Raw genomic sequence first — 14,070 nt, forward strand, 5'->3', positions numbered from 1 at the left:
GTGTGTTGTACTAACAGTGATTATCAGTTAAAGTCTTCTTAAGGTAGTGGACTCGCAGTGACATTCGGCAATTTCTGTTTGTCCACATATTGTCCGTATGTGATTTCGGCAATTTCCGTTTGTCCACATATTGTCCGTATGTGATTTCGGCAATTTCCGTTTGTCCACATATTGTCCGTATGTGATTTCAGCAATTTCCGTTTGTCCACATATTGTCCGTATGTGATTTCGTCAATTTCCATTTGTCCACATATTGTCCGTATGTGATTTCGGCAATTTCCATTTGTCCACAGTCATATTGTCCGTATGTGATTTCGGCAATTTCCATTTGTCCACAGTCATATTGTCTGTATGTGCTTTCGGCAATTTCCGTTTGTCCACATATTGTCCGTATGTGATTTCAGCAATTTCCGTTTGTCCACATATTGTCCGTAAGTGATTTCGTCAATTTCCATTTGTCCACATATTGTCCGTATGTGATTTCGGCAATTTCCATTTGTCCACAGTCATATTGTCCGTATGTGATTTCGGCAATTTCCATTTGTCCACAGTCATATTGTCTGTATGTGCTTTCGGCAATTTCCGTTTGTCCACATATTGTCCGTATGTGATTTCGGCAATTTCCATTTGTCCACAGTCATATTGTCCGTATGTGATTTCGGCAATTTCCGTTTGTCCACAGTCATATTGTCCGTATGTGATTTTGGCAATTTCCGTTTGTCCACATATTGTCCGTATGTGATTTCAGCAATTTCCGTTTGTCCACAGTCATATTGTCCATATGTGCTTTCGGCAATTTCCGTTTGTCCACAGTCATATTGTCTGTATGTGCTTTCGGCAATTTCCGTTTGTCCACATATTGTCCGTATGTGATTTCGGCAATTTCCATTTGTCCACAGTCATATTGTCCGTATGTGCTTTCGGCAATTTCCGTTTGTCCACAGTCATATTGTCTGTATGTGCTTTCGGCAATTTCCGTTTGTCCACATATTGTCCGTATGTGATTTCGGCAATTTCCATTTGTCCACAGTCATATTGTCCGTATGTGATTTCGGCAATTTCCGTTTGTCCACAGTCATATTGTCCGTATGTGATTTCGGCAATTTCCGTTTGTCCACATATTGTCCGTATGTGATTTCGGCAATTTCCATTTGTCCACAGTCATATTGTCCATATGTGATTTCGGCAATTTCCGTTTGTCCACAGTCATATTGTCCGTATGTGATTTCGGCAATTTCCGCTGGTCCACATATTGTCTGTATGTGATTTTGGCAATTTCCGTTTGTCCACATATTGTCCGTATGTGCTTTCGGCATTTTCCAGCTATGAAAAATAATTTTCTGTTATGGATGAAAGTTGCCGTAATAGCATACAGAGGATACGCATGGAAATTGCTGATTTGTCATTACAGGTGCAGTACCTTAAGTTACCGAGCAGAAACCAAACAGCCAGATGGATGGACAGATCACAGGGTAGCAGCTAGCTAGGAGTGAATACAAAAACTCACACACCAAAATATCAACTCAATGTGACTTATCCTTGCACAGATATGGATGCACTGACAACTCTTAAACTATATCTCTTTCCTTTTCGCAGGGGATGATAAATATTTAGGAAAGAAAAGAAAATGTCTTTGATTTTCTCTTAAAAAAAATATTCTGGCCTTCAAGGATTGAAAACAATTAATCTGACTTACAAGTTTGTGACATTATCGGTGCCTTTATATATAGCTTCCTGTGTACAAGTAGATACAGTAACAATGAAGTCTGACCGTCCCGTAAAGTTCTATGTAATCCATCTCAAATGTAAGCTGAGCTACTGGTGTAGGCCATGACTGCTCTGAAATAAAATAATGATACTTACTGTTTAAAGTTGCTTAAAAATTTGTAACAAACAAAACAAAGAAAATATGAAAATAGTGGATACGTTTATAACTGGTTTGTACTGTAATGTTCTGGCTGCGTTTGGCCCGCTAAATGTTCTAAAATGCCATATTCCAACGTCACACAGTTAATGATAGTAATATGTCACTGCTGCTGCACATTACGGTTATCTCATAGTATATGGCTCCCTTCTAATATTGCTCCACAGGTGAACTCGGAGCATGTGTTTGTGTATAGCTCCCTGGTTGAAAGTGCAGCTATATAGAGACCTTACCAGAGCTCTTCACATACTTCATTTCTGGGTCGGGGCTTTGCTCCGACTCAACGGAATAATAGACGGTAAATGAAAACTACTACACTTGTTAGTGCAAAACGGCAAATAACAAAAATTAGTGCAGTATAACAAAGCGCATGAATATTATCAGGACTATTTACGGCTATTTTTATATTAACGGCTATTTTTGGAATGCAGTCGCCAGTGACGTCATCGATATATGTCAAGTATACCGCTTGATTAGGTTGATACACACAACAAACACGATTGCTTCTGAGAAATTATTCCAAATAAAAACTTGATGGAAACCGTATTCCAAGGGCAAAGTTTCGCTCAAATGATATAAATGAGCATTCGGTATTTGAGCTGAAACTCTGGCTTGAATGTGGATTACCTAACCATGGAGATAAACCGAAGTTATAGTAGAAAAGGTTCGTAAAGTGTAACGTTCGCCGTTCAGCAACACTTGTCGTGACTTGATTACACCTTAATCCGTAACTTATAATTGCAGATTCGAATGCTTGCTTTCATTTTTTAAACCTTGCTTATTTTGTTGCATGTACATCTTAAAGATTTTAAAGATGGGAAAGTGCACAGACTGGAAATTATACACTGTTAGAGCCTACTGACTACACTGTATTTGAATGGGACTAAAATTTCATTTTCATCTTTTTTTTATTGAATGACTGCATATAGCCACTAAAGGAGCTTATAATGGAAATCTTCCTTTTTCTTGTAGATTAACAAGTCATATTGAATTTAAAATTAATCAAATATATGTAGCAGAAAAAAAGTTTTGCACGTGTGTTTTGTGTCAAAAGCTAGAACATGAATTAACACTCTATAAATCTTTATCACTTATACATTTTATGGTCAAACGAACAATCGATTTGTCATTCAATCACATATGTACAGTGTAATTTCCGAAAACCGGACCTTCTGAAAACCGCACAAAACTTAAAGTCCCGTTTTTCTTGTTCTTATTTCTATATACTTTTAACTTCTGAAAACCAGAACTTCAGAATTCTGAAAACCGGACGGTTTTTGTAGGACCGTTTATATTTTAACACTTTAATTGACTTCCGAAAACCGAACATCAAAATATTTGCCGGATTGAAAGTGTCACTGTAAATCCAAAAACATCCATGACAAGTTGCCAACATGTTCTTTTGTGCATCTATTAGCGGCACGCGTTTATTTTGACACGCATTATAATAACAATGATCATTTCATGCAAAAGTAAAGTAATCGGCGATTACTTTAATTTGTTTTCAGTTTATGAAAACTTGATGAATTAAATAGCTTAAGTGTAAAATATCTTCTATATGTTTGAATGAAAGAAAAATCGATGTTTTAACTGATTTAGTAACATCGAGTAAACTATGCGTTATAAACATCAATTAAATATTGACGAACTTGTGACTGTGTAGATAATATTTGAGTAAATGCTATTATTAAAGATATGTTTTGATATTTCTTATGTATGTATTTTTTATACATACTAGATTATCCTTAATGTTTGTAATTAATTCATTAATATATTAGTTAATTACTATATACAAACTTGTACAATTATCATAAAGGATAATAATCTCTTCATCCTATGTGTAAGAAAAGATAACTCTAGTGCACCCTGTCCGCTTTGCCAATGTCCAAACTTCTGAATTCCGGAAACTTCCAAATACTGAACTTCTAGGCTGGTCCGGAGGTCGTTCGGTTTTCGGAAGTTACACTGTATAAGTTCTATTACAACTGTTTGCAGATCAAATAGCCCCTTCAACTTTTTTCAAATTGATAGAGTTGCACGTTTACATCACAAAAACTGTGAAGCTGAAGCTATATTTGGAGTAACCCTGACAGGTTAACCCCTCCTCATCCACAGTAAATTATCCATTCACCTTATCGTGAAACTTTTTTTCTTTATCTTGACGTCACACAAAGCGCGCGCTCTGACTCTATCTTTGAAGTATCGCCGTACTTGCATACATTGTAAAGTGCAATAAGGTGATAATGGATTTGTTTTAAAAAGTAGAATATAGAATTTTTCAACTACGTTCAAATGAAAACAGCGTTTTTTGTTTGTTATGACAATTATTATCGACGAAATTTCCAACCACGCAAGGTGTACAAGGTTTTATAGAAAGGTATCATTGAACCTTCAAGCTACGTAACACTTGTAGATCTAATTGTCATATCCATAAAAACTGATTTATTTGATATTCAAACTTTTGCAGAGTCTTCTGTAGCTTAACTATCGCAAATCTATCTCCATTATAGATCTAGTTTTTTTTTTTTTTTTTTTTGTTTTTTTTTGGTGGGGTTTACGTGTAGATATCTATGTGAATTTATCTACTATTTATTTGAAGTCGTTTAAACACTATTTCAGTTATTTACATACAGGCAGTTGTAAGCCCTGCCTTCGTTCATGGAAAGAACCAGTTATAGACTCACATAAGTCAAAATAATTCGATGTTAAGTTTGTTTGATATTTGTGACAGTCACTCTAAAATGACCAAAATAATTGAGGATAAATAACAACACACCGTCATTGTAAACTTATTGGTTTTATCACTTGCACTTTATGTGTAATGTTAATCGTGTTACGAGGAACCCCACTTTTGATTACTCTAAATAATGAGACCTTGGGAAGACCGATTTTAAATTTTGATATTTGACGTTGTCTACCTATAAAGGGGATATCGACCAGTAAAAAAATAAACGATATTCTACTCTTGAGTACAATTATTTGGACTACCTTTTGATATGTGTAAGTTTTATTTGAATTTATCTCATATTCGCAACAAAATCAGCATTTAAACCCAAATCTAGCGATGACAATTTCTTTCGAGTTGAAAAAAACAACTCGAGTCAGGCACATTTTATGACTATAGTGAAAACTAAACACGAGATACATTATTTAAAAGAAAATTCTGCAAGGTACTGAAATTTAGGCAGAAAAAGGCCTGTAATGTATAAGAAGGTGTCTTTTTTTCACATCCAGCTACTGCATTATGGCAAGATTCAATGCAGATTTAATTTGGTACATCTGTTACAATCCGGTTAAACACCCATTCCAACAGTATTTATGAGTATTTAAATCATCATTTCTCGTTGATGCAGCCAATGTAAACAAGTTCATTCAGTATTTTTACTCGTATCGGAAAGGCGGAGTTACCTGTATAGACGAGATCCAAAAATAGCTTCTTTTGTGACGTATAGGTACAAGTCTATCAATTTAAGAAAAGGCGAAAGGGCAAATTGATCTGCAAACAGTAGTATCGGGTGTCCTAAGTAGCTCAGTTGGTAGAGCGTTGGCTTGAAATGTTCAGGAGCTAAGTATTGTGGGAAAGCACTTTCATTCGGGTTTATATCAAAAATAACAGGGTATAAATGCGAAATGGGAATAAACTCAGTAAGACAAACTCTGATTATATAAACTTTATGGAAATTTTTGCCGAGTGATTTTGCATGGGATATCACTGAAAACTCAGTTTGTGTGATTTTTTTATATAAACAAGAAGCTGCGTTCAATAAACGCTTGATGCCCCTGGTAGCATCCTTGTCGATACAAAGCAACCTAAGTCCAAAACGAGGTCAAGTTCAAGGTCAAACTGAGGTCAGGTGATGTCTGAAGATGAGGAATGGTCACAGGTTATATCTGCATTAGTATAAAGTCATTCTAGTAAGGGGTATTGATGCTAGACGAAACGGTCCCATTTGGTTAACCAAGAGATGGCCCATATAAAGCAACCTAAGTCCAAAATGATGTCAAGGTCGAGGTCAAACTGAGGTCAGGTGATGTCTGAAGATAAGGAATGGTCAAAGGTTTCATCTGCTTTAGTATCAAGTCATTCTAGTAAGGGGTATTGATGCTAGACGAAACAGTCCCATTTGGTTAACCTCGTACGGACGGACGAACGGACGAACGAATGGACGGACAGGACAATCACTATATGCCTCCCGCATCAGTAGATGCTGGGGGCATAAAAAGCTAGCTGAACATTTTCTCAATTAGCCCACCCGCTTAGCTCAATAGGGAGAGCATTGGTCTACAGATCGAGGGGTCATGAGTTCGATCCCCATGCGGGGCGTATGTTCTCCGTGACGATTTGATAGACTTAGACATTGTGTCTGAAATCATTTGTCCTCCACCTCTGATTCATGTGGGGAAGTTGGCAGTTACTTACAGAGAACAGGTTTGTACCGGTACAGAATCCAGGAACACTGGTTAGATTAACTGCCTGAAATACTGTTGAACAAGAGCTGTCTGTAAGACAGCGCACTCGACTTTTCTCAGTGCTTGACTCTGAATTAGAGCTTTGCCAGTAAAAAAATTCCAAGTTAAAAAGGGACATAACTCTGTCAAAATTCAAATCAGAGTTATGGGAATTGTGTCTGCTGGTGTAGACTTTGATAGTAAATAACTATGTTGAGTTTCAAGTCAAAAGCTTTAATAGTAAGAGAGACATTTGACTTTATCAAAAATTTTAACAAAAAATTCTAAGTTAAAAAGGGGCATAATTCTGTCAAAATTCAAATCAGAGTTATGTGGATTGTTTCTCCTGGTGTAGACTTTGATGGTAAATAAGTATTTTAAGTTTAAAGTCAAAAGCTTTGATAGTAACAGAGATATTTGACTTTATCAAAAACTTTAACCAAAAATTCTAAATTAAAAAGAGGCATAATTCTGTCAAAATTCAAACAGAGTTATGGGAATTGTGTCTCCTGGTGTAGACATTGACAGTAAATAACTATGTTGAGTTTCAAGTCAAAAGCTTTAATAGTAACAGAGATATTTGACTTTATCAAAAATTTTAACAAAAAATTCTAAGTTAAAAAGGGGCATAATTCTGTCAAAATTCAAATCAGAGTTATGTGGATTGTTTCTCCTGGTGTAGACTTTGATGGTAAATAAGTATTTTAAGTTTAAAGTCAAAAGCTTTGACAGTAACAGAGATATTTGACTTTATCAAAAACTTTAACCAAAATTTCTAAGTTAAAAAGGGGCATAATTCTGTCAAAATTCAAATCAGAGTTATGGGAATTGTGTCTGCTGGTGTAGACTTTGATAGTAAATAACTATTTTAAGTTTCAAGTCAAAAGCTTTAATAGTAACAGATATTTGACTTTATCAAACATTTTAACAAAAAATTATAAGTTAAAAAGGGGCATAATTCTGTCAAAATTCAAACAGAGTTATAGGGATTGTTTCTCCTGGTGTAGACTTTGATGGTTAATAAGTATTTTAAGTTTCAAGTCAATAGCTTTGATAGTAACAGAGATATTTGACTTTATCAAAAACTTTAACAAAAAATTCTAAGTTAAAAAGGGGCATAATTCTGCTAAAATTCAAATCAGAGTTATGAAGATTGTTTCTCCTGGTGTAGACTTTGATAGGAAATAACTATTTTAAGTTTCAAGTCAATAGCTTTGATAGTAGCAGAGATATCTGACTTTATCAAAAACTTTAACCAACGGCGACGGCAACGCCGATGCCGACGCGAGTGCAATAGCTCTACATTTTCTTCCAAAAGTCGAGCTAAAAATGGCATTAAACCCAAAGCAAAGCAAACAGAACAATTACATACGAGGGGTGTTCAAAAAATACCCGGAAAAGTGCTCTTATTTCTTTATTTCTAGTCTTATTTTGCTAAAATATGAAAATATGACGGATATGAACATACTGAATACAAATACCTAAATTACAGATTTCAGAACATGCACAATATTTATTTGTCGTCTCCTAGGCAACGCCATCACCTCAAAAGCGGCCCAACGTCATTATGATGCTGTCATATCACACTCAGTTAATCAATACTACTCGTGATTACTACTGATTAAATGTTTATCACCATTAAATGCAATTTACACCTTCCTAAGAATAAATAAATACTGTTCATATGATGTTCCTGTCGGATGGAAGAATCTGGAAACTGAACTGATGCCCTATCAAGGAGCTCTTTAATTTATTAAATGTGACTGAACGTTATTTTTCATGTCTGTAAGTCGGCAGCAGTATTCTCCTGACCATTTTAAACGTCGCGTCTCACTAATAAAAATTTGTTTTCTTCAGGGCATTGTCCCTTAAACCATTTTCAGCATAGCATTTGTCTCTTTCCTTGATTTTCGATTCAAAACAAAATGTTATCTCACATCTCCGTTCAACACTGATTTTCAAGCGACGACCAACTCAATATGCCTGTCAAATATTTTAATGATGTCACATTTATAATTTGACGTTATTGGCGTAACGCTTACTTTTCATATCAATATTCACCCAATTTAAGAAAAGGTAGCTTGAAAAATAGGTATGTGGCAAGTAATGTTTTAACACATGTAAAAATAGAAAAAGAGACAAAATTGGGCCTGATGACGTCACATGACGTTGCCATGGGGACTCGCATTTACTTATTATATATCCAAAGACAATCTAATTTTGACATATCAACTCAGTATTCCCTAGTCTACATTTTGTAGCATTTTCATTTATTTTTGATGATACATGAAGAATTGAGAGCACTTTTCCGGGTATTTATTGAACACCCCTCGTAAAACCATAATAATAGTAATCCATCAAGAGGCTTGCAGTATCTTAACAGAGTGAAAAACAAAAAAAATGAGCATTTCTAGTGTGTTTATTGTATGTTTCCATTTGGTATTGAAAAATACCACATATTAAGATTCATAAAGTTAATAGTTCATAGTGTTTGTTATTTATAACTGCCACTGGTAACCCACTTAAAAACTTTTGGGTTTACAAACTGATCTTGAATTTTTTATAGAATGTGTGTGGATTACACATAATATGAAATTAAGATTTATAATGAATGATATCAGTTACACTAAAATGGAACTTAAAGCAAGTACACAGTTCTTTATCTACTGCTATCTTGATAGAATTGCAATAAAAAGTGCCTTGTGATAGAAGAATGCTTTATGTGACCTTAATTCAAAATCATTCAAATCAATATTAATAGCAAACTTGTCAAACCTGTTCTGTATGCAAGGGTTGATCAGTAAATTCATACAAATTTTTTTTTCTGAGATTCATATTTTATGTTACTGGTACTGGAGTCCCATTAATAAAAAGTAAATGATCTATCTAACCATTATTTTACTGATAGGAGGGTTCAAGTACATGTCCTTGAAATTGGAGGGCTGTCTTAATAAGTCAATGAAAATGGTGTTTGTCTTGAAACATGCTTAAAGCCCTGATCCATGGCTATTCAAATTCTATTGTGTGTATGCAACCCATGATTACAATAGGTAACACTTAATGGTCACACTTTAGCATGCAAAACCACAGGTATTTCATATAGAATTTTATATAAAATAAATTCTATTTTGACAGGCGTCACTGTTCATAGGCAGGATTTTCATGCTTTTCTGTGACAATTTAAGGTTAAAAGGTAGGACTGGAGCAGGTCTTTAAAAATTACTTATGAAAAGAACTTGAATTTCAAAATTTTCTGTCATCTGTATAATATCAAAACCGTAAGAAAATAGTATCAAAAGCTTTGAGATGAAAATCAGCAATTTTGGTAAAAAAACAGCAAACCAGCATTTTACAGGTCAAGTGCACTTTCATACTAACCGTTTGAACATGTCTTTAAGCATTATCTCCCAGCAAATATGGGATTATATAAACATGCTATGCTGCCTTGTTTTGGTTAATTTTGGCAGGTGTTCAATTTCACTTGAAATCAATCAAAATCATACCTTCATGCCATTTTTCATTTCTTAAAGACCCACTGAAGAATAACTATTATTTCGTGTTTCTATGATAGTTGCACAAACAAACTGAGAAATGTAAGTATCTGGCAATGGCATATATGAGGCCAAAACAATGTGGTTAATGTCTAAATATGTTATGGAATAAATGTAGCAGTATGCACAGCACTTAAAGCCTTGCTCCACGGCTATTCAAATTCTATTGTGTGTATGCAACCCATGATTACAATAGGTAACAGTTAACGGCTATGCGCCACACTTTAGCACGAAAAACCACAGGTATTTTATATAGAATTTCATACAAAATAGACTCTATTTTGAAAGGAGTAATTGTTTATAGTCAGGATTTTCATGCTTTTTCAGTGACAATTAAAGGTTAAAGGTAGGACTGGAGCAGGTCTTCTATGTATTTAGTTAAGACCACACTTTGTTTCTACAGTGTAAGATATACAGAAAAGAAATATGGACTGAATAAGTCTTTATCCAGTTACGTTACTACAGCTAGAGCAACTGTATGTGATAGTGCAAGGGTGGTTTGTACATTTTACTGCATGTTACCCACAGAAACCATGCACTGTGAAGATTCCATTGTTACATAATTTATTTTCTCAAAAAAAAATCAAAACACTTCAAATAGATTTAATGAACAACCCCTCACAATCAAAGTAAACACAAATACACAATTTTTTTCTATGAAAGGAATACAAATAGATTTGGACAGGCACCTGCAGACTTTGGAAATATTGAATAAATAGGTAAATCATTTTGATCTTTTTCTTTATAAATCACTACTGGACTGGTAACGTTGCATTTTTCATAATTCATGATGCATTAATTTTGCATTGATAATGTTTTGTATTACCTATCTTTACTGTTTGTCCATTTGATATAGGAGAAAATTTAGGCCAAGTACAAGGTTTTTTTTTTTGAAGAGTAAAATGCAAATAACTATAAATTCAAAATTTTCCCACACAATCATCTAGCAACTTTCTGATTTGTTATTTTTTCACTGATATTGAAAATTAAGGCAGTATAGCCTATGAAATGCAAAATTACTAAAACTGAGACACAAGGTTTTCTATCATAGGAGGACCTGTTTCAGTGACTGACCTGTTTCAGTGACCTTCTGAAAATCTGCTGCCATTTCCAAGTGCATTATTTTAGGCAACTGATTATAGTAGCCGGTTGTTAACAGTAACATTTCAGCTTTTGTTACGCTCAAAGAAAATGTTGCTAACAATGACAGTTTGGTGGCATTACTATTTCCATGGTAACACCAATTATGAGACATTTTTCTTATTACTTTTTTTTATGCTCTCAAATTCTGATCTAGCTCTTTGGTTATAAGGAATATTTTGATTTATTTTCTGTTTTGATGCAAATGTCATCTTGTTTTCTGTCTGATTTTTATGCAGATAGAACAGTCCAACAATTACTTTTAGGAAATATACAGCTTTGAAATCCATGATTAGCTTAATTATATCTACCAGAAATTATAGCAAATCAGAAAAATGACAACTAACTTTGGCTTCTGATACTGTTGACAGGAGGTGGCCAGTGTTTCCATATTTTATCAAATGAGATAAACAGCATCTTGTTGAATAACACAACACAGCATATTTGAATATTACCAACAAATGTGCATATAATGCCCATTCTTCCAACCCCACCCCCTTATAATTTATAGAACTTTTATGCCACATAACCAGTATAACAGTTTTGCTCTGTACTTTATTATGAACAATGCCTAACATTGTTTTTACTTGGTTTGTTGTTCAGTTTGTGAAAGTTAACATTGACAAAAGGCCAATTACTGGCTACCTTGACTAGTTTAGAAATAAGGTAGGGGTCACTGAAACAGGTCCCACAGAAAATCTGTAAGGCAGATCAGGGTTGGTTGTGATAAACAGTACCAATTATTTTTGCTGAAAGATTTTCCACTCTATTTTACACCATCTGAATTGGGGAAAGGCTACACTATAGTAATCCATAAATGAGACTAGTTCTTCTCTAAGAATTTATCTAATTCTGTCATTGGTATTCTTAGGGTCACTGAAACTGGTACTTCGAGGATAGGAACAATGAAACAAAATTCTGACGTAATGAAAAAATCAAGCAAATGAAGGGAAAATATATTTTCAGATCTCAATATGGAAGAAGATGAATTCAACTTCCACAGAACTGTAAAATGTGAAAAAAATGTTGCTCAACTGGCCCTTCAGAATTTGTTTGAAACCCTTTGGGACAGAATATACCCTGAAACTCCATGGGCACAAAATGCAGAAAGTATCAAATTGTTTGAACAAAAAGAAGATGAGCACTTTCACAAAAGCTTAGAAGAGTTACCGAACAGCGAAAAGAGAAAAAAAAATAACAAAAGAAATCAACTTCAAAACACTTTCAGAGACAACAATTGGAAAAATTATGATTGGGATATCAGCAAGTTCATATATGCTTTAGTAGACTCAAAACTCTTTGATTTAGATGAAACTGATGAGACAGGTATGCCAGTTAGCGAGCATGTTGTCAAGATAAAAGACATTCGTAATGAAATTGCTCATTTTAGAACAACTTACTGTAACACCGAATATTTTGAAAAGACATTCAAGTCAATAGAAGCCCATATCAAAGCATTAGAACTAGTAAAACTAAATGTATCCCCATACATTGAAGAATTACATAGAATAAAATCACAAGAAAAACCTGTCTCTGCTCGAGAATTTTGGGAGATACGAACACAGTTCGAACATTTAAAAATGTCACAACAGGTCTATGAAGAAAGAGAAAAGAGATACGCATTGCTGGAAAAAATGAATGCAGAGAGTAAAAAACACACTGAAGAAATGCAGAGACTTCAGTATACATCTGAATTACAGAAGCATACACATTCAACATGTTCAAAGGAACTTCAAAAACTTCAATCAGAAAATGACTCGCTGAAACAGACCTATTCTGAAGAACTTAAACACCTCCGTTCAGAAAATGAATTGCTGAAACAGACCCATTCTGAAGAACTTAAACGCCTCCGATCAGAAAATGCATTACAGAAACTTATGGCACTAAAACTAATTGATGTATTACAGGAACAATTACAGGAACCAAGACTTTCTGAAAAACATAACATCTCAAGATTTAGACATGGAATTGTAATAAAATCTCAACCTGAAACTCAGTTTCAGAAACAAAGACATTCAGCTTGAGAGTACAAAATAAGTACAACTAAATGTGCACAACTAAAAATAAGTACAACTAAATGTGCATAACTAAAAATAAGTACAACTAAAATTAATGTGCACAATTAAAAATAAGTACAACTAAATGTGCACAACTAAAATTAAGTACAACTAAATGTGCACAACTAAAAATGCACAACAGTTTTACTAAAGTCAATTAAACATAAAAAAATAGAGTTCTGGAAAGCAAATTACTGAAAATTCTAACACAGTTCAGGAAAAATGGGAAATGATAAGAAAAATTATGAGCTAAATCACCAATTCTAATCACCAATTCTTTTCAAAACGAATTTTACAAGTTGAACACAGATGAGAACAAGAAAGATATGAGAACCTTAAATTGCTCATCTCTCTTTCACAGCTTACAGAGGTAACTATTTTTGTAGAAATTCAACCAAGAAATATTTCTGGCAAATTACTTTGAAATAATGCTTGCAATTTGTAACAAAAAGGTTTTTTAAATTTTTTACAAATTAAGGTAATACTATGTGACCATGCCCTCTGGATTTCAATGATGATTTTGACGATTCAGAATAGTTTTTGAAAAGTCACCCAAAGAATATTTCTGTGAAATTATCTTAAAGTCAGACAAGCCATTGTATAAATATCTTAATATTTGAACTGTTGTTGCTGTTTTCTTAGCTCTTGCTGAAATGATGTTTTTATGAGTCAATTATACTCAGCGTCACTGAAAAGTTACCACCCTAATGGCCCTTATATTTTAAAAATCGCATTGGACCGTGTTAAATGCATAACACGACTACATTTTTGACGCAGCTGAGACGTCACTGGTGTAAAGATTTGTCAAATTCGATTAACTCCATTTGAGGCACGGGCTGCACGTGCAAAATGACTTTTTCCAGCAATGTCGACATGTACGAATTTTCTATCGCAAATCATTCATCGCACTTGAAAGTTAGTCGACAGACTAAAAGGAATACCTTAAAAA

The 14,070-nt window shown here is 34.2% G+C and overlaps 1 protein-coding gene across 1 annotated transcript; it reads left to right on the plus strand.

Annotated features, from left to right (window-relative positions):
* Positions 1-10,457: 10,457 nt before the first annotated feature.
* On the plus strand, positions 10,458-13,088 carry LOC128551025 (uncharacterized). The gene is made up of 2 exons (XM_053531292.1): positions 10,458-10,643; positions 12,031-13,088. The coding sequence occupies exon 2, from the start codon at positions 12,039-12,041 to the stop codon at positions 13,086-13,088; it is 1,050 nt and encodes a 349-aa protein (XP_053387267.1). The 5' UTR covers positions 10,458-10,643; positions 12,031-12,038.
* The last annotated feature ends 982 nt before the right edge of the window (positions 13,089-14,070 follow it).

The sequence above is a fragment of the Mercenaria mercenaria genome, chromosome 19 (assembly GCF_021730395.1).
Source record: "Mercenaria mercenaria strain notata chromosome 19, MADL_Memer_1, whole genome shotgun sequence".
Classification (NCBI taxonomy): Eukaryota; Metazoa; Mollusca; class Bivalvia; order Venerida; family Veneridae; genus Mercenaria; species Mercenaria mercenaria.

Bases quoted from the DNA above. Each gene is read 5' to 3' on its own strand.
- LOC128551025 (XM_053531292.1), top strand. From the start codon at position 12,039: ATGGAAGAAGATGAATTCAACTTCCACAGAACTGTAAAATGTGAAAAA.